At 43.7% G+C, this 21,447-nt stretch overlaps 1 protein-coding gene and 1 pseudogene across 2 annotated transcripts in view; both read left to right on the top strand.

Annotated features, from left to right (window-relative positions):
* Armc3 (armadillo repeat containing 3) overlaps positions 1-21,447 on the top strand; it is a 90,483-nt gene that overhangs the window by 30,543 nt on the left and 38,493 nt on the right. For both annotated transcript variants that reach the window (XM_021652249.2, XM_060372381.1), the window contains 3 exons: positions 505-688; positions 14,917-15,069; positions 15,171-15,276. In XM_021652249.2, coding sequence (XP_021507924.1) covers positions 505-688; positions 14,917-15,069; positions 15,171-15,276 — 443 coding nt within the window. The remainder of the gene's footprint in view (positions 1-504; positions 689-14,916; positions 15,070-15,170; positions 15,277-21,447) is intronic.
* On the top strand, positions 10,779-12,265 carry LOC110557708 (small ribosomal subunit protein uS5-like; annotated as a pseudogene).

Here is a 21,447-nt window from a genome sequence, read left to right as displayed (position 1 = left end):
GAGAGCAAGAGAGAGAGGGGGACAACGTGGCGGGTTGATCCTTTTAAGAAACAACGTGACCACACCTGCCACATGATGACATAGATTGCTAGGCAACCCAGAAGCAGTTTCCTAAATACTTTTTTCCTAAATACACTTTTTCTGTAATTAAAAAGTGAGGAATGCTAGCACCCAGATGGTAGTGCTGTTTGGGAAGGTCGTGGGACCTTTAGGAGTGACCCTCATAGGAGGGAGTACATCACTGGGCGGGGGGGGGGGGGGGGGACGTATAGCCCTATAAGCTTATAGCCTTACCTCACTTCCTGTTCTCACTGATTCCTGATGACTTGTGCAATGTGAGTGGCCAGCCTCATGTTCCTGGTCATGAGGGACAGAGTCCCCTTGGAACTATAATCTGGAATGAAACCTTTCTCCCGTAAATTGCCTTGGTCAAGCACTTTGTCGACACAGCTTGTAAAGCAGCCAAGAAGACAGCTTTCAAGCGGTGCTTGTTTGTATTGTTAGGACTTGGGCGACCTTCATGTAGAAGCGCTTGCAGTGGTGGCCAACTGCCTGGAGGACATGGATACAATGGTGCTGATGCAGCAGACAGGCAGTCTCAAAAAACTGCTTTCATTCGCAGAGAACTCCACAGTTTCTGACATTCAGAAGAATGCAGCCAAAGCCATTACCAAAGCAGCTTATGATCGTACGTATCCCCTAACATGATCTCAGCACACATCTTCCTCTTGTGTTCTTAGACACTGGAGGTCTGCCTGCTTTAAACACCTCTCTGAGAAAAGCAGTCTATGTAACACTTAGCACCCAAACATCTCACTGCCAACAAGTTAGAGCACAGATTGCATTGTGTGTGCTTGTGTGTGTGCTTGGGAGGGGTAAGTTTACAAACTTAACACCACTTAATTATAGGCCCATTTTTTTAAAATCACTTCATTACGATTTAAGCTTTAAGCCTTTATTTTTCCCCAAATTGGAATAATACAGAGTGTTTGTAATACTGAAAGCATGGTTTTGAGAGATTGCACTCAAAATGACATCCAAGAACTGTCAAGTGTCAGCTGGAAGGTAATAGTGCCATGTCATAGAGCCACAGAAGACAATATGCTCATGCTATGTATGTACATAACACAGTTTTCATTTCTGCGGCAATCCATGCCGTTACCAGTCTGTGAAACAGGAGTGATTACACCTGAAGCACCGCAGTGCAGCGACAGCCTTAATATATGGGCTATTTTGTTAATAAAAGATGGGAGCTTGTTTTCCCCCTTCCGCATAACTACCCTCAGAAATGGGATGGCAGCTTTGACTGTTCCTCTGATTTACATTCTAAACATACATACTCACATCTTTGTATATGTCTGTGTATATGTCGTGGAGGACATTGTTTCAGCCATACTGGATTTCCTAAAGGCTCAGCTTTAATGCGGCAAACAGAAGCTCCTGTGAGTGTAGAGTCAGCATAGTGGGGCTTCATGAGTTACATTGTCCACACCAAATCTAAAGATGGGTTGTAACATTGGGGATTTTTAATATGAAAATGTATGCAAGGGGGGAACAGTAAAGAAACTGCAGAAATGTCCTCTCATTATGGGAAAGATTTTTATCGTGGATAAGAGAGAACATCCAGGAGCATCTGGAAGAGCCCAGAGCAGAGAGAAAAGAAAACATAGTGCACGTGGCCAGGGCTATCTGCCGGAGAGCAGGGAAGAGTAGTGGAGACTGCAGCCTAACAAGACAGCAAGAGAGAATGAGGAGAAGAGAGAGCACAGCTGGGGGGGGGGCGGGTGAGAACCATGGGGCCTTTGAAGGGTTTAATAAGTACTTGCGAATAGGGGCTGTAGGAGCATGGAGACCAGCCAGCTTGAGCTTTGATTTGCAACCACAGATACATATCAATGGAGCCATATGTCCCTTCTGCCAGAGGCAAGAGAAGTGACTCCTTTCCAGGAAGGATAACCTGTTTCACAAGTTCCTCAGGGATGCTGGCTTGTATCTAACCACCAGAAATCCTCTACAGTCCAGCTTGAGCCTCTCTCTCTCTCTCTCTCTCTCTCTCTCTCTCTCTCTCTCTCTCTCTCTCGCTCTCTCGCTCTCTCGCTCTCTCTCTCTCCCTACCCAGCCTGCCTGCAACCTGACCAGTAAGTAAACATTGGCCTGTCCCAGTTCTACTCATGAGAGCTTAGCTGTTATTTATCACACCTGGCTGGTTCTGTTTTCTTTCTAGTCCAGGATTCTTGGTGAATTGAGACTCAGAGAGAGGTGTAATAAGATAACACAAGTGCTGTCACACCCCACATGCTTTGCATAACTTCTCTGAGGTCTGGTGTGGCTGGGTCTTTCTAAGTTTGTTGCAGCCCCCACTAGTGTGTAATTTTACATTTCATAGTGATTGCATAAAGTGAGGGAGGATGTGATCACGCCAAGGTATGGTTGAGGGGAAGGTTTTTGTTGTAGAGAGAAGGGAGAGCATAGGTAGAGACATCTAGAAGAGTACACTGAGCAGAACCAGCAGAGCAGACCTGGAGGAGAAAGAGATGGGTAGAGAGAAGGAGGACGATAAAGAGAGTGTGAGCAGAGCATACCAAGAGAGGAAGACAAAAGAGAGAGAGCCGAGAGAGCATATGTGGAAGAAGCCAGGTTATAAAGGAGTGAAAAGCTGGGAGAGGGGAAGCCCTGAGCTCACAGTACAGGGCAGGGTGAGAAGAGCTGAGAAAAGCCATCACGGACTCTGTAAGAGGTACTTGTGATGGTCAAAGAACCTGGAAGCCAGCATGTACTTTGATCTGTTAAAAGACCCCGGGGATAGCTGTTTGTTCCTGACGGTGATCAGTCATGTGACCGGGCACGGTGGGGCCCCAGGCAGTGTGCCTGGAGTATGAGGCTCAGTACTAGTTCTAGCACTGTCACTGTGTGGACCTGCTCACATGGCTCTGAGCAAACAGCAGCTCCTAAACACCTGTCCATTAACCCACCCAGTCAGGATTTTCTTTCCATTAACCGAGACAGTCAAGCAAGCAGGTACTCATAAAGATGTCAACCATGTTTATAGAAACACAGGGTCTACTCACGAAGACCACTGCATGAACACTTAAGGCAGAGACGTCTTAGATTCCAATAAGTGCTTACAAGCCCAGATGTGGAAACAATAGTGAAAATTTGCTGGGCAAAGAAGATCAGTTCACAGAAAAACCAAAAAATGAACATGTATGAACGCTAGAGGAGTACAGAGAGTTCCAGATCTGGAAATTTGCAGAATGCCTAGTAAAGGGAATACAGCAGAACACTGAGCATGTTAATGGAGGCTAGAGCAACAATGAGCAATCATTGTGAACCAAGATATTTAACATGAAGGAAGAGCCACTGAAGAGACAGGGTGAGGAGGGAACACTGCACTTTTCACTCTGTAAAGATGAGCACTCTTGCAGTTAGGTTGAGAGATCGGAAGAATGTATCACCCAACACAGAGGACCAGAACAGGTTGCCATGGTGATCGAGGCGAGGTATGAAGGTTACCTGGAAAGATCTGGGGGAGGAGCTGAGAGGTAGAATCCTGACTTAGCATGCATGAGGCCCAGCAGCACACATATGCATGCACGAGAGAAGGGTTAACAGGGACAGCCCTTCTAATGTTCTAATGCACAGCGGGGTAAAATGCTTGACAATAGTCATTTCAAAACAGAGATCATTTTGAGTTCTTAACTCAAACAATGATAGATATCCGAGATGATGGATTTCAGCTAACCTGATTAGTTTATTACATTGCATATATGTACTGAAACTCCAGATGGAATTCCATGTATAATTACTATATAATTACTGAGTGCCAATTAAAAATCATACCCCATCTTCCTACTTTGACAAATGTGTTTGTGTAAAAACAAATCACCAAAAGTCTTAAGTCTTGGGAAGTCCTAAGCCAGTGGGAGGCATGATTGTTGCAGAATGAGGACAGAAGTGTGGATTCCCAGTACCACGTAGAGGACCTGCAGTCCCAACACGGGGAGGCAGAGGCAGCAAGGTCCCGGGCTCTCTGGCCAGCCAGCCTAGCCAAGCTGGTGAGCGGCAGCTTCAGTGACAGACCCAGGTTCAGAAATAACTGGGGGAGCAGTAAAGGGAGATGTCCGCTGTTGGCCTGGCCTCCATGAACACAGGTGTGGGCACGCACACTCCTGACCATGCGCACACTTGCATCACCACACTCGCACACTCGCGCTCGTCTTTTGTACGGTTTTAACAAGCTTTGAGGTTGATTATAGAGGGAGCAGGCAGGCAAACAGATACACACATCCATACCAATGCATGATGCCATGACACAGGCGTGGTGAGCAGGTAGACACCTCAGCCTGTTCCTGGCCCGCAGGAAGGCTCGGTAAGCACTTGTGGAATGGTGGCAGAGGCTGGGGTGGGATGAAGCTGGTACCTGACTTTGGAAAACTGAGAATAATGTGATGCAACTTGAGATATGGGAACCCAGGAGAGGTGTGGGTTTTATCTGAAGAAAAGGAAACTCGTGCCCTCTTCAAAATTCTGATTAAAATGTTGGCAGTATAAAATCAGCCACTGTAAGTGCTGTCTGGTGCACAGCTCAGTGGTGTTCAATAATTCAACCTTCTGTGCCCCTTCCGGCCTAAGGTGTCGCCCAGAGTGGCCCAGATGCTAACTGCGCTTCCTTCTCTCTGCCAGCTACCTTCCTTTCAGAGCTGGCTGCTGCAGTCACTTTGTGCTTTTAGGATCACAGTGTTTGTTCCTTTGTCACGGTGTGGCCCTTAGCATGCTGTCCTCACAATGCCCATGCACAGAATAGCATGTGTCAAGTTTTCCTTGTGTTTAGAGCTGAATAATGCTTCTTTGTTTATGCCACATTTTGATTTTCCATTCAACTGCTGATGGACAGTGGAGTTGTTCTTTCCCTTTTAGCTATTGTGAATGCAGCTGCTATGAATGCGTATACACAAATATCTCTTTGACTCTCTGCACTCACATTTTGTGCAATGCACCAGAGAGGCTCCCTAACTCATATGCTAATTCTATTCTTGATGTTTTCAGTAACTTCCCTGTCCTGTTCTCTAAGAGCTGCACTGATTTTTCATTTCCACAGCCAGTGTTCAGGGTTCCAGTTTCTCCACATGCTGGCCAACATTTGTTACTTTGTTTTGTGATAGTAACTGCCCTACCATATGTACCATGCCATCCCATTTTATATTTTCCTGGTACTTAGCAATGTTTTTAAATAATTTATTCAATTTTTATTTTGAGTGCATTAGTGTGGAGGTATGAGATCCCTTGGAACTGGCATTACAGACAGTTGTGAGCTGCCAAGTGAGTGCTGGGAATTGAACCTGGGTCCTTTGGAAGAGCAGACAGGGCTCTTAACCACCGAGCCATCTCTCCAGCCCCAGTACTTTGCAATGTTAATGAATTTCTTCACCTGCTTATTAGTCACATGTATATTACTTTCAAGAGAAAAGTCTCCATCTTTTACCTGTGCGCACAGGTATGAATACATGTGTGTGCATGTGTGTGGGAGCCAGGAAACAACCTCAGGTCTCATTCCTCGGACACTGTCCCCTTTTGTTGTTGTTTGGCAAGGTCTCTCATGGGCCGGGAACCCACCAAGGAGCCTCGCCTGACAAACTAGCTGCTTCCAGGAACCCACATGCCTGCCTCTCCCCAGAGCTGGGGTTACAAGCATGACTCAACACTGCTCAGTTTGTTTTTAACATGTGTTCTGGAGACCAAGCTCGGGTCCTTGTGCTTAGCACTTTACCAACTGAACTCTCTTCTGGGACCCATTTTTTTCTTCCTATTTTGCAGTGTCTCACTAAGTGCCCTGAGTGAACTTGAACTCATCCTGTAAACCCATCAGACCTGAAGCTTGTGGTCCTTTTACTCAGCCTCCCAAGTGCCTGGGGCTTCAGGCCACTGCTGCTTTGTTTTGAGAGAGTTGTAGGCATTCTGCATGGATCACCCCTTAGTTCTGATTCGCCAGTTCTTTCTCCCATTTTGTAGTTGCTCTTGGTTGTGTTTGATGCATGTGTGGTTTTCATTTCTTATACAGCCCAGTTCATCTATTTTCAGCATCATGTCTAAGTGCTTTTTACCAAATTCGTTGTCATGGAGGCTTTCTTCTAGTCAAGAGTTTCATGCTGTCAGCACTTCCCATCCCTGGCATACTTAAAGCTAATTTTTGCGTATAATTTTAGGATGTTTCCAACTTCCCACTTCTGTATGCATATAGCCAGTTTTCCTAGGATCATTTGTTGGAATCCATTTTCCCCTTTTGCTACACAAAGTAATTTAGGTACCAGAGTCTTTGAGCTCTTTGTAGCACGTAATGTTTCTGGTTCTACTTCCTTATGTTCGTTCTAAAATAACTACATTTCAGCTTCGAGTCGTGTGTCCTCAGTCTTAATTTAGGACCTAATGACTACTGTGTTGGCTTAGCCTCTGCTTCGCCACTGTGTCATTCCCTTTAGCCAGAGCTCTCTCAGACTCACAAGGCCCGCGCTGGCTCAGGCTCTCCCTGCATCCTGTCCTCGAGCATGTGAGCGTTCTCTTACCTCTTCAGAACTTTCTTGTGATTGTAAGACCGCTCCCCCACACCCTTGAAGTGTGTAGATGAGCATATGAAGATCATTTTAAAGAACACTCACTGGCAGTTCTACAATGTAAAGACAGTCTGGCTTAGGATGTTTTAAATTTTCATCTTAGGAAGCAAGTGGTTTAATCAATCTGTTACTCACATGGACTCATGGGTCCCACCTCAGGAGACTGACCTGGAGTGATCCCAGACCCTTTCTGAGTCAGGACAAGAGCTCAAAATCTTTCTTTTTAAGTTGTCTTTTTTTTTTTTTTTTTTTTTTTTAGGGTCTAAAAAAATAACTGTTTGATTTGCAGTTTTCAAAATGCAAGTTTTGCTTTGGGGTTAGCATGGCAGTTTCTAGAATATGTAGACATGGTCTAGCCAACCCTAACGAGGCCACTCTGCTTGTGAATGAACAAGCCTGCTGCCCGCCTGCTGCCTGCAAGGCTCCAGTCCCGAAGGCAAGCGTGGAAGTGGGGCGTGAGAGCATTGCTGAGTGGGCAGCAGATGCATTTCCTGTAGGACATCAGCTTGGCTGTTCATATTGTCATGTGCTGTCTAATCTAGGGGCCCAATCACTTGCTAGGTTCTATCTGTTGCTTTTCTGGAGTAATTTGAATAACTTTGGTTTACTTAATACTGTTCACTTCTAATCACATTCACTAAGCATCTCAATTATGCACTCCAGCTTTAAAGTCTAATTTGATATTAAGATCATTCTATTTTATCAAAAGTGGTTTTAGGAAACAAAACAAAACATTTGGTAAACAGAAGATGGTTTAGTTATAGAATAGCTGGGTGAAAAGAACAAAGAGGAAGCGTGAGCAGCCCACAGCTAAGCCATGCAGAAGAGCTGCCACCTTTGCTAGCCACCAAGGGCTACACAAAGATACAGGGGTAGATTTATTTACACAACAACTGTATTTGGTCTTTTTTCTGGCTTCTTTGTTTTCCATACTTTGCCTCTCTGGGCTTTTAAAAGTAGATCTTTAAAACTTTTAAAGTTAAAGTTATAGTAATTTAATTACAGGTAAGTCTGTATTTGTATGGAAAGGTATAGTTATGTAAGAGTCCCTTCACCAACTAGCTGCCAGTCTCTCTCTAAAGAGTCTCTTTACTATGGCATTTCATTGTACCCACGTTTCTAATCTAGATTCCCAGGCAAAGAGTCACTTGATATAGAAGATCAGTTTCCCATGCTAATGCTGACCTTCTTAAGATTTTATTTTGTTTTTTAGTTGTTTCTCAAATTATCAGGGTACATTTTTCAGTTAAAAATTGTTTTGCATATACCCAAGAGTGCTCTTTTTAATTTTTAAAGTTTTGTTACAGTATATTTATTGGGGAGTGTGTGGACCTGTGTGAGTTCAACTTGTTAGAGTCAGTTTTTTCCTACCATGTGAGACCTGGGGATGGAAACCACTGAGCTGTCTCACCAACCTCAGTGCCGCGTACTTGAGTTCTTACCTCTGAGTGGGTTTGCTGTCTTTCAATGTCTTTGACAGTTTAGCTGGGTTTATAAATATTTGACAATGTTTCTCCTTAACTCTCTTTGAGTCTTGCTTTTGTAGAGTTCCAGTCTGAGCCCTGCCTAATTTTTACTAATATGTATATATATATATATATGTTTTCATATTATATTTTGGTAAAATCTTCTTTTCATTGCATTCAAAAGGTTTGGAGCTAGAGAGGCGGCTCAGTAGTTAAGAATACTGGCTGTTCTTGCAGAGGACACAGGTTCAATTCCTAGCACACATATGGTACCTCGAAACAGTCTATCACTCTAGTCCCAGAGAAACAGTGCCGCCTTCTGTCCTCTGAAGGCACCAGGCAAGCAAGTGCTGCACAGATAAACCTGCAGTCAGAACAATAAAATTTTATTTATATGTTTTTCATAACAGGTTTTTTAAATTTTGTTTTGTTTTGTTGGTGTGTGTGTGTGTGTGTGTGTGTGTGTGTGTGTGTGTGTGTGTAGAGCTTGCTATCCTGGAAATCTCTCTGTAGACCAGGCTGGTCTCAAACTCATAGAGATCCTCCTGCCTCTGCCTCCTGAGTGCTGAGATGAAAGGTGTGAACCACCACTGACAGGCAAAATATATTTTTTTAATTGGAAAAAAAATTTTTTGAAAAGTTACTCAGTGCAGGTGTCCCTCCCCCCCCCCCCCCCGCGTTCTTGGTGTTGTTGTCATTGCTTGGTTTAATCTTTATTTCCCCAGAAGCATTTATTGTCTTTAAAGCATCTCTGTCCTTCTCTGTTCCTGATATGCCATGGTCGAGTTGCAGTGTTGCTGTTGATTGTAGACTGCTCTGCCTCAGCCTAGCAGATGAGGCTCTCGCAGAGCCTTTGGCCATGTTCCCCATCAGCTGATATGTTAGTGGAAGCCTTTGGTACAAGTTTGGATGGTGGCAGGTGTGTTCTTGTACTGTGATGTCACACCGTCACTGTTCTGTCTTCTGCTGCCACAGCAGACAGATGGAGGCTAGCAGGAGGGGGACACACTGAGAAGTGCAGTGGTTTTAACTGAAAATAGTTTGTGGAAGATTTTCTGCTCTTGCCCTCATAGTCCTCTCTTTCTTCTTAGTCAACCTCCCTGCCAGACAAGCTAATACTTAAGAAACTCTACCTCCTCAGTTTCTCTCCATTGCTAAACCCACTGTTTCCAAAACAGCCCTGTAGAATTTGAAATAAACATATTAACTGAATCCTTTAGACAAAGCCCTTCCTTCTTTTTGAACTCTGGCTCTGCAGGTCACCCACTGTTGTGGTCACCTTCTCTACGCACTTGCCTCTTTTCCATCTCTAGAACACACCTCTCATTTAGTTCTTCTCCCAACTGTCGAACCAAAATCCTTCACATGCCATCCATCATTTCAGTGCTAGGCTTGTTTCCATCTCATGTCTTGTTCTTTCTAAAATCTTCCAGAGAAATATCACTTCTGACTAACGTCTGCTATACTTCCTTCTCTGCATACACGTCTTACATCTGTTTCTAATTCTGACATGCCTTGGCCTGTTGCTCCTGATGGCTTCCAAGAACATGCAACGGCTGTGCCCAAACTCAAGCTTTAGGAGAGTCTTGACTATCTTTGAGAATCTGATCAGTGTAACCTTGCCAGTATTTATATATAGGCATTATTCTGCATGCAATCTCGCGGGATGTCTGACGCTAAGTGTCCCCAGATTATAGCCTCCAAATGAGGAGAGTAAGGATAACTAGACCAATTTGTTACACCCTCACTCAGTGTGAGCTATTCATCTGATGATGGAACATGCCCTTTGGATAGACTAGAACTTCCTCTGTCTTCCTTGTGTTGTATTTGCAAGGACATAGTTGTGCTAGTGTAAAAGGAACTTTTACTCATTTCAATTGTTGTCTCAGAGCCTTACCGCCTCTGTCTGTCAACATAAGCCTAGTCCTGGAAGCTTCTAGCCTCCATACAATCTAACCTAGGTCTAGAATGTTTTCGGCCTCTAAGAATCACTGCTTAACAAGCTCACCCTCTTGTGTTCTGATTGAGCTCTGGGCTGGCTGATTCAACTCAGCTGTTTTGGCTCAAACTCCTCTCCTAGCTGATTTATTCAATCTGGCCTTTCACTTGGCCTCTGAATTGCTCTGCCTGGCCTCAAACTAACTCAGCAATCTTTTCTAATCTTCTGGCTCCTTCTCATTCTCTGGTTCATTCTGTATTTACCTGTGTCTAGCTTGTTCTCTCTTCAACCTGTCTTGTATATCTATCCTGGTAAAACTGCCTCCTCTTCCTCTCTGCATTGCTCCTTAAGTAGCTTCTTTCCCCTTCTCTTCTTCCGTGAGTTGGGCATATCTTACTCTGTCAAATCTTTTCTGATTTGTCACTGTTTTCTGCCACTCAATTAGCATTTACTTTCAAACATGAGTGCTTCCTTCTACAAACCATCTTTGCCTTCATTGTTTGGGATTAAAGGTGTGTTGCCTGGACCTAAGTTTTCTTTACCTGAAACTTGTTCTAGACAAGGCTGGCCTTGAACTCAGATCTGCTTGCCTCTGTCTCCTGGATTACAGGCATGTTTGTATTCCAGCTGGATCACACAGACCTAGAAGGTCTTTGGATGTATCTCTTGCCAGAGCAGCCATGTTCTGAAGTAAAATTTCTCTACATGCTAGGCTATGATTTTGTACTCATTTGTTCTGGTTTTGGTCTTAGTCTTTGGATTTGGGGAGATCTCATTTTGATGAAATAACTGGTTTCTCTTTCTGGACCTATAAGACTATGTGTATGTGTGCACACACCTGTACTTTCTGTCTTAATAAATCCTTAAGCATGAACCCACTTCTGAAACACTAAATGGCAGATGACACCAGTACAACAGGATGGCTCAGAGGACCCAGGGGCGCAGGATTAGAAGGCGGCAGCTGCTTTCATGGAGAATTCTGCAGTGGTCTTAGGGGCTGCACTCCTGGTCCAGGCTATCACCATGGTTGAGGCACAGGGCTCGTGGAGGTAAAACTGAACACAAGGAGTGGATCCCTGTCACCAGGCTGAGCTGCCTGATTAAGGACATGAAGATCAAGTCCTTGGAGGATATCTACCCTTCTCCCTGCCCGTTAAAGAACCTGACTTTTTCCTGGGTACATCCCTAAAGGATGAGGTTCTAAAGATCATGACAGTGCAGAAGCAGACATGGGCTGGCCAGAGGACCAGGTTCAAAGCTTTTGTCATTATTGGGGACTGCAATGGTCATGTTGCTGTTGGTGTTAAGTGCTCCCAAGAAGTGCCCTCTGCCATCCCAGGGGCCATCACTTTGACCAATTTTTCCCTTGTTCCTGTGCAGAAAGGCTACTGAGGGAATGAGATTGGCAAGCCCCATACCGTTCCATGTAAGATGACAGACCGCTGTGGCTCTGTTTTGGTGTGTCTCATCCCTGCCGCCAGAGGCACTGGCATCATCTCTGCTCCTGTGCCCAAGAAGTTACTGATGATGGCCGTTATTGGTGACTGCTGCACATCAGCCAGGGGCTACACTGCCACCCTGGGCAACTTTGTCAAGGCTGCCTTTGATGCCATCTCCAAGACCTACAGCTACCTGACCCCCAACCTCTAGAAAAAAACTGAATTCACCAAGTCTCCTTATCAGGAATTTAGTGATCATCTTATGAAAACCCAAATCAGAGTCTCTGTCCAGAGAACCCAGGCTCGAGCTGTGACTACCACATAAGGGATTTTATACAAGAAAAACACAGTGAATTAAGTCTGTTAAAAACAAAAACGAAAGGCAAAGGAAACAAAACAATGGGAAGCATTGGTTGGTATAAGTCGCTCTCCTTCCGAGCAGTGGTGTGGGCCAGGGCCAGCCTTTCCGGGTGCTGCTGGACAACTGCGTGCCACCTTCCTTCCTTGCTGGCTTATTCCCATCTTGTAGGTGCATTAACTGTCTACCTGGCCACAGCCCCAAGTCACCTCTTCCTGTGTGCCTGAGAGCTGGCTGCTCTCTTTCCCCACCCTACCTGTATTCCTGGTCTGTTTTTCATATTAATTTGTAGACAGTCCTGACCTCCATCTGCCAGATTCATTAGACATGCTTCATTATTTAGTTACACTGGTGACCCTTCCAAAGTAACAAGGATTAACAAAGCTGCCTCCTAGTATTGCTGTGTTGAAAGTGAATAATTAGGTAGAAGTTTAAATTTTTTTCTTCAGTTAGAAAGTGCCATAAGTAAGCTTGGACAGATGTTAGTCTTCATTCTGTTAGGAAGACAGTGCTACTATCAGTAGTGATTCATAACGTGGCTTTACTTTTCATTATTACAATAATGTTTTAGATGAGTGTGTGTGTTTTCATTGTCAAAAACAGCTGAGACGTGAACAAATGACATTTATTTGTAATGTTTTGACTTTCCTTTCCCACTGTGGGAAGCAGGGTCAGCACCTGCATTTGCCCTGGCCCAGAGGAAGGTGGGAAAGTGTTAATTACGTCGTTGCTGAGTTTAATGAGCGGGTGTTAACGTCTCAGCTGGAGCAAAGGTGGGACAGTGGCAGTCTAGGGAGTGGGCAAGGACAAGCCTTAAAAGTCTGCTGCTCTCTGAAGCTCAGCCTTCTTTATAGCACACTGAGTGCTGTTTTCAAAGGGCATTTCTTTACTAGTAGCCAAACTGTCTAGCTGTCTTTATCATCTGCATAATTAAAGCACAAATACTTCTTGGCATAGCAAGTCAGTGAAAGTCCGTGGTTAATATGTTAATTTGTCTCTTACGTCTCTACAGCCACAGTGCCGTCAGCACTGTCGAGGTCTGGTGAACGCAGCTGGATTGTGAGCACTTTCCCAGCAGGGTTGAGAAACTAATTGTCTACAGCATTTATCTAAACTATTCTGTAAAAATCTAATTGCCCAGAGTATTTGCTTAAATTAGTTTTAAAAATCTTTCCAGTCTTTACATACATACTGGGGTGTTTTTTTTTTTTTTTTTTTATGCAACAATCGTGGGCTTGAAAGTTGATCTGTTCACATTAATCGCTACTCTGCTTGTCGGATCTTCCTGGTAGAATCCGTGCTGAGTGACCTGTTTAGATGGTGATGAGAGCCTTCAGGGAAAGCTCAGTAGTAATTTTTTTTGGTCAGTGTCTCTGGAAAAGTCCCCAGATTTTTTTTTTTAAACTAATAATGACTTCGTGAATTTAAAAATATCTTAGAGGCCACATGCTTTCGATGTAAATATTAACTGCAGCTTTTTTATGAAACTCGGTTCTGACCAGCCTGAAGCCTGTCCAAGAAAGGAGCACAGGAGTGGTAGGCAGCTCCTGGTTGGTTACGAAGCCTGAGCCAATCCCAGCCAGACAGCTTGACGCACACAGCTGGGAACGGAAGAGGCTAGAAAGTCTGCAGACGTGACGGAATATTACTGTAATGGAGCGAATGTAGTACTTGTTAGAGGGAAGGAGAAAGCAGAGCTTACCAATGGAGAAACCCCATTAGTGTTTGCTTCTGAAAGTATTTCTGGGGGAAAAAAAAACATTCAATTAAAATATATCTGAGTGCAGATTGTCATCTAAAGTATTATCAATGTTTGGGGCAGAAGATCCTTCCATATGGTAATGTCCTCAGATGACGACTGGAGAATCAGATCTACAGCCAAAAAAACAAAAAACAAAAAACAAAAAAATAAGTAACTTAGAAAGGAATTATTTCTCAGCTGTTTTTCCTTCTTTTCTCAGCAGCCTCTGGAGCCAGTGACCACAGTTTTTAACACTGAGTTTCCAGACTCCTTAAATAAGGTTTAGAATTCAATAAAATGAAAAAATTTTTAAATTTAGAACTAAAAGAACACAAAAATAATCTTAATATTCTAAGTTAATGTCTGCTTTGACACAAGATAGTTCCTTCTGTATACTATGAGATTGGCATTTATCTTTTAAAAAAAGTTAGACCAAGAGTGAAAAAAAAAAAAAAGACAGAGAAAAAAATCACATTGAGTTTCAAGCTAGGGAATCCTCCACGGCAGACCACTTGCTTAGTTTGTCCAGGGTCCTAAGTTTGTGCCTTCAGTGCCTCTCTCTCTCTCTCTCTCTCTCTCTCTCTTTCTCTCTCTCTCTCTCTCTCTCTTTCTCTCTCTCTCTCTCTCTCTCTCTCTCTCTCTCTCTCTCGCTCATACACACACACACATACACACACACACACACACATTTGGTTTGAAATTTATTTTATAAGGCGTGAATACCGTGATGTGGACATAGAATCATAAGTGTTTTCAAAAAGTCATATTATTCTAACATTGTTTTATACTGTGTCTACAGTAACACACATGATTTTTTCTAGGTCCTATTACTGTACATGTATGTACAATCATTTTGGGGAAAGACACTTGAAGGTTTTAATGGAAGCTGAGAAGAGGCAGGACCATACTCCAGGACTCGCTTCTCCTTCCTCCTCCCCTCTGCTCTTCTCCGGAAGTCTTGAGTATTTAGTTCTCTGGTCTACACCTTGTAGGCACACCTCAATGTTGTGGTTTATATTTAAAATAATATCAGGTCCTTGGGCTTCTGGGCTAGAGGGAGAGCCTCTGTGGACCGTGAGAGCTGAACCAGCTTGTGACGAGTGCTAAGTGCTTACAAGGTCTGAGTGTGTGCATGTGGGCACACCATGCTCGTCCCACCCTGCTGGCGCACGGCGGTGAGGGACGGGGAGGAACTGTGAGGCCCATCGTCCCCCTGTGTCCCGGCTGTGACCTGAGGGTGGAGCAGGTACACATGCTCTTTAGTTTGAACATTAAAATTAGCAAATGGCTTAGATTTCCATCAGGTGGTAAGTACAGTTTTTACCAGGCAAATTCTGATTTATTTTTTCTTTTGGTTTATGAAAGCTGAAAATAGAAAAATTTTTCATGAACAAGAGGTTGAAAAATGTCTGGTGACCCTTCTGGGATCTGACAACGATGGCACCAAGATTGCTGCCTCCCAAGCTATTTCAGCCATGTCCGAGAACTCGAGCAGCAAAGATTTTTTCAACACCCAGGGTAAGCAAAGCAGAGACAGCCATCTGTGAAGACTTACAGGTTTCTGCGCTCAGGCTGCATAGGTGGGTTTGAAGTCACGGTTTGTGTTCATCTCTCCGCAGGGATTCCACAGATAGTTCAGCTGCTCAAAAGTGACAATGAGGAGGTGAGGGAAGCTGCTGCCCTGGCCCTGGCCAACCTGACCACCAGCAGCCCTGCGAATGCCAAGTAAGTGCAGACAGCTCGCTGGGTCCTGCACATTTAGCTTTTAAGATGATTCCATATTTTCTTAGGTAATCTGACTTTTGTTATTCTTTGGTGTCTCTTATGAAAGTAGATATCTGATTGACTCTTTAAAAAAAATGGACTATTGAATTTTGTTGGGAAACTGCAAACCATTGTATTGAGATGGCAAGTTAAGTCTTTGTGTGTGTTCCTGTTCTTCTGTGTGTGCGTGTGCGTGTGTGTGTGTGTGTGTGTGTGTTTACATGTCCACGTGTACAGATGACTGGAGTACAGACATCATCTTCTATCACTTTCCCCTTTGTTTTATCCAGTGTTTGCTATTTTCTGTGTACTGGATTTTGTCTGCTTGTATGTCTGTGTACCATGTGAGAACGTGGTGCCCACAGAGGCCCGAGAAGGCTGCTGGATGCCCTAGACCTGGGGTTCCAGCCGCTTGTGAGCAGCCATGTAGGTGTTGGAAATCAAGCCTGGCTCCCTGGAAGAGCAGTCAGTGCTCTTAACCCCTGAACCGTCTCAAGCCCCAATTTCCTTTATTTTTTGAGACAGTCTTCCACTGAACCTGAAACTCTACAATTCAGCAAGACCAGAAAGCCAGTGAGCTCCAAAGGTCCTCTGGGCTCCTCCTCCCCAGCACCAGAACTACAGGCCTGCGTTGCCATGCCTGGCACTTTGCATGGGTACTGGCATCCAGACTCAGGACCTTACATTTGTGCTGAAAGCATTTTACCAGCTGAATCATCTTCCCAGCCCCTCCCGTTAACTCTTATGGCTCACAGCTTTCACTTCCTATGTGTGTGAAAGTAAGCAAGCTAGAAAGATTGACAGCATTATTTAAAACAATTGATACATTTTACAGGGTTTAAAGATTCCCTCTGAAAGAATGTAAGCATTAGAGAAATGAGCATGAAGAGAGGCCAGCGTTGGAGATTCCTCCTGAGTAGGAACACTGTAAAACAAGTTTTGTAATCACTTTTAAAATTAGTTATCGAAGTAGTCCATCAGGAATGAGACCAAGACTGTGCATGCTTAGCTAACATGTAAATACTGAGCTGGAGACGGAACACACGTCCGTCAGTCTCTGGAGGAGGCTCCAGAGGGCTAGCTCTTTCCTCCAGGGTATAGCACAGCCTTGCAAGACAGGAATTTCCTGAGCTTGGGTTTAAAGAAGATAAACTTTGCCCTCCTTGCATCTTACTTGGTAATGCTGACTAACATTTACTTCTTATCTTTTCTGTGCATGAGTGTGTGAGAGAGAGACAGACAGAAAGAGAGACATTCTGGCTAAAATTACCCTTTCTAACTTGAAGCCTAGACACCCCTTGCTCTCATATCATCTTTTTCTTAACCTTTTACCCCTTTGTCTACTCCCACACACACGTTTTATAAGGCCCTTGGTGGAATGACTAAAATCCAACAATGTCCCATGAAAGCCTAACAGCAGTGCAGCGAAACAAAGGTGTTCCTCTGTCACAGGCCATGGGAATCACCTCCCAAGCCAAGGGTCACCATTACCTCCAAGAAAGCTTCAGACTCAGGGAGCAGTATTTGAAAATGGCAATCATACCATTTCAAAAAAGTCTTATCAGTATCATTAAAACCTCTCTGTTGTCCATGTTCATTTACATATAGTGTAAAATACATTTACAGGCCTTCAGGGTGAAAAGGTGTCTTGCTATAAACCTGGAGGAGTTCTTCTCAACTCTCTATAAACCTGAAGGAGTTAGGACATCGCTAGGCCGGAGGGACTGCCTTTAGATTGTTCTGGCATTGTTTCTTTCATGGATTTTTGTTGTTTTTGTAATTTCTGTTTTAGAAATATAGAATCAGGGCTAAAAGATGTGTGCTTTCTCTGACATGACTCCCTTCATCCCTGATTCCATGTGAGGGGAGGTTTTCACCCATTCGGCGTGTCCTTCATTCTGCCACCTTTTATCACTGTTTGTTAAGGGGTTTACTGGTGTTCTTTGATAGCTGCATAGTTTTACTTTTGATTAATTTTTGTAGCTAAAACATTTAAAACATTAATATATTTTATATATTAATATACATATTTATATATTAATATATAAAAAACTAAAATATTTAAAACATTAGATTTATTTATTTCTCATTGTGTGTGAGTGTTGTGCCCACAGGTGTGTGTATTATAACCACATTCCTAAGTGGCACCCTCAAAGGCCAAAACAGGTCTTTGGGGCCACTGCGATGGGGCTGCTGATGGTTGGGAGCCACCCTGTGGGTGCTAGGAATCAAACCACAGTCTTCTGCAAGTGTAACAAGTGCTCTTAACTGCTGAGCCAACTCTTCAAGCCCAGAGTAAATATGTTTCAGAGCGTGTCAGTCTACTTGTGCCAGATGCTAAACCTGGAGTCAAAAAATGATCTCAAAGTCAACCAAAAGTAGGGAAGGCAGCCAGGCTAACTTGTAGCTTCTTCTAGAATGTCAGTCATTTAATGTACTAATTATAAAGTAAGATTCAACAGGAATGACAGCAAATGAGATTGGTTATTTTTAATAGAAAATGTCTTCTTTGACTATACATAAGTAAGCATGAACCTGCCTTTCCTGGGGTTCGCAGAATCCCTTTTTGGAAGCAAACTATTTCAGGATGATTCTCCCAGCATGCGCCATGCTGCTGCTGGGGTGGCTGAGGAGTTTATGCTGTTCTAATTGCTTTTTGTGGCTCATCCTGAAGGAAGGAGGCAGAGCCAGAACTGAGTCCAGGTGCACTTAAGAGTTGTTTGAACACCTGCTCATCTCTAAGCTAACGTGTAGCAAGGCAGGATAACCACCAGGAGTACCGTGGGTGTGATGGAGGCAACCTTCTCCTCCATTCACATCTCCATGTGCCTAAAATGAATTTCTAATTCCTTCTTAAAATAATAGTGTTTACTTATTCTTGAAACTTTCATACAACATATACAATGTATCTTGACGACATATCTACCTCTCTCTCTCTCTCTCCAATCCCATTCAGGACAGCACCTCACTCATATCTATCTATCTATCTATCTATCTATCTATCTATCTATCTATCTATCTATTATCTTTCTACCTATCATCTGACTATTTATCATCTATCTATCATCTGCCTATCATTTCTATCTGTCTGTCTATCATCTATCCATCCACTGAGTCATGTTAGTGTTCTGTAGGGTTATCTACTGGGGCGTGGGCCACCTGCCAAAGGCCAGCCACTCCTCCCTAAAGAAAAGTGGTTGATTCTCCCCATCCGACATAAATTGTCACTAGCTTCCCAGCTAGGGCCTCTGAAGTCTTTTCTCCCTCCTTTTGTACAGATAACCCAGCTACTGTGGGCTTAGGTGTGCAGCAGCTATATGATGTCCAGGGGACGGTAGTTCACTGCTCTCCTCATACTTCAGCCCTTACATTCTTTCTGTGTCCTCTTAAGAGATGTTCCCGGAGTCTTGGGTGGAAGGGAGGTTGGGGGGAGATGGGTAGATAGCTCATCTACGGCTGAGCACTCACAGGTACTTGTCCTCACACTTGGGACATTTTCTGGAGTTAGCCTGAGTAATATATAGTAAGAATCAACCCAACTATACCAAGCCAAACAGGAAAAGAGCAGAGGACGAGGATGCCACTTCCACCATCAGAAGGATACTTTGAGGTAACTCTTTTTGCAAAAGTACAAATACTTTTTCATCCATTTTTTTATGATTTAAAAATGGAACTGTAAAACCTATCTATAACCCAGGTTCTCACCCGTGCATCTTGTTTCTCGCCTGGAAACAAATTCACCGCAACAGCAGCGCGCAGGCGTTCTTCGCAGTACAGCGAGCAACTGGGTCTCCATCTGAACGCGGGCACAGGGGTCCCGCCCGTGAGGTCCCTGCGGATGTGGCTTTGTGGACCTTTCAAACTTTATCTCTCCACAGAATGGCCCTTCAAACAATATACAATGCGTTTGAATTAAAAGATTCTAAACTGCTCCATTCTAACCCCTTTGCATGCTTACGCTGCTACCATAAAGGAGGGTATGCTTCTTAAGTGCAAACTCAAGTTATCAGGCCGTCTCTATCCCATCTGCCAATATCTCTAAATCAGATTGTCGATTACTTCATTAACAACACACAATCAACGTTGCTGCGGAAAACAACCAAGAGTAAACAGGCCATAAAATATGATCTGGAAGTACTTTCCAGTTCCAGAAGTATTTCTCCCAAGCAGTTTTGAAATGACAATTCTAGCCCTAACCCTAACCCTCTTGCCTAAAATGTTTTTCTAGAAAGCCAACCCACTGTTCAACTATCACCCTGGGAAAGCATTGCTACAATGTTGAAAACTACACAGCCAGCTCTCATTGGCATCTGCCCCCATCTTGTAGGGCTAACCTGTTAGGTTGATTGCTGTTTATCTTCTGTCTCCCACTACACCAGATCTATGGAGGGAGCAACCTTTCTCTGTTTATTCATTGACACAGTTCAAGGATCTAGAACAGCACTGTTCCACAGATAGGTAGGGCCGGGGATGGAGGTGTGAGGGAGGGGTGAGCTATTTAAAGAAAGAAATCAACCCAAAGGGAAAAATAGGAAGTTTAGTGTGATGGGTAATCGCAGTGGAGAAGCCTTGATGCCGCAGTAACCAGGCTGCTGGAGGACCGGAAGAAGAGAAGGCCCAGTGAAAACGATTTCTTTCTCTAATGGAAAAGAGGTTCCCGTCGAAAGGCTGAGGGGCCATCTGCAGATTTCTCGCAAGTCCTACAAAGATCTCCAAGTGTGTATTTGCCACGGGCGCTTGGACACTAAAGAAGACATCTGCCGCCTTCATCAGGGTTTGGTCAAGTAATCTAGGGAATCTGGTCCAACTCTGGTTCCCCCAATTTGGAGTAACAGCGGCTGCTAATGAAGACGAAAGCAGTGAGCTGGAAGAAATGGCCCCAGAGGCTTATGGGAGAATATCGGAAAGAGCGCTTAGACAGCCACAGGCCTCTAACAGAAGAGCCCGGGGTGTCTGTAAGCAGAGGCCGTAGCAACTGAGTACGTCATCTTGGAAAAGTGCCCGACCATGAAGAGTCGGGGAGCTGCTTTTAACTGCGATGTGGACACATAGACAGACAGACAAGGAGACACAGACAGAGGCTACTCTAAGACTACATTTAAACTCCTTTTTGTTTGTCTTCTTTTTCAAAGATTAAATAAAATACTTATAAATGCAAGTTTGAAACTATAGGTGATTTTTGTCTTTTATACCAATTTCAAGAAATTTGCTAGTTTTGTAGTGGTTCATGTGGCTCATTTTCAAAGGTAACAGATGATAAAGAAATAATGACTTTTTTAAAAGAAAAGAATCACCTTTTGAAAAAAGATAACTCTTAACACCTTGGGGGGGGGGGAGAAGTTATGGCCCATTTAAAACCCTGAACAGTTAATCTCCTGACTTCATTCCCTAGACCTTAAACTATCTGGCTCCCAGGAAAGCCTTTTAGAGGATGTGGTTATTCACTGTGAAGAAAATATTACTAGATTATTAACCAATAGTAAATTTAAATAAAATTAAAATACCCCTCCCTTTTTCTTATGGGCACCCTATACCTGGTATTACATTGCCAAAATAGAGTATGGACTGAGCTCTCACACACATGCACACCCCAAATGTTACGTGCAGTAGTGAGTACTGGAAATAGCCCACTTTGCTTGAATGGATTCTTGTCTGCCTTCATGACTCTTCTGAGAACACCATGTGCCACCAAAGGAAATCAGCATTTTCAATGTGCTTCTTCTGGTTTTTGTCCCTAATTCCTGTGATTCCACCAGAAACTGAGGCAAATCCTAAGGAACATGATTTAAAAATAAGCTACCACTTAAATCTAAATGTGTATGCATTTTAACTGTTCAGTTATTTTTCATTTTTGAAGGTTTAAATTAAAACACACATACAGAGACAGACAGATGTGTGTGTGTGTGTGTGTGTGTGTGTGTGTGTGTGTGTGTGTAGAGAGAGAGAGAGAGAGAGAGAAGGAGGGAGAGAGAGACCGAGGGGTGGAGGGGGAGTGGAGAATGGGAATATGACATTGTATGAACACAAAAACTGAGAACATGTGTTCTCTGTGGCTTCAGCAGAGCAGGCGTTACAAACTTGTTAGACCCAATTTGGGTGGGACTCAGAGTGGGATTTCTCACAATTACATAG

The sequence above is a fragment of the Meriones unguiculatus genome, chromosome 19 (assembly GCF_030254825.1).
Source record: "Meriones unguiculatus strain TT.TT164.6M chromosome 19, Bangor_MerUng_6.1, whole genome shotgun sequence".
NCBI classification, from domain to species: domain Eukaryota; kingdom Metazoa; phylum Chordata; class Mammalia; order Rodentia; family Muridae; genus Meriones; species Meriones unguiculatus.
The sequence above is the reverse complement of the archived record's forward strand: the minus strand, read 5'-3'. Positions and strand labels throughout refer to the sequence as shown.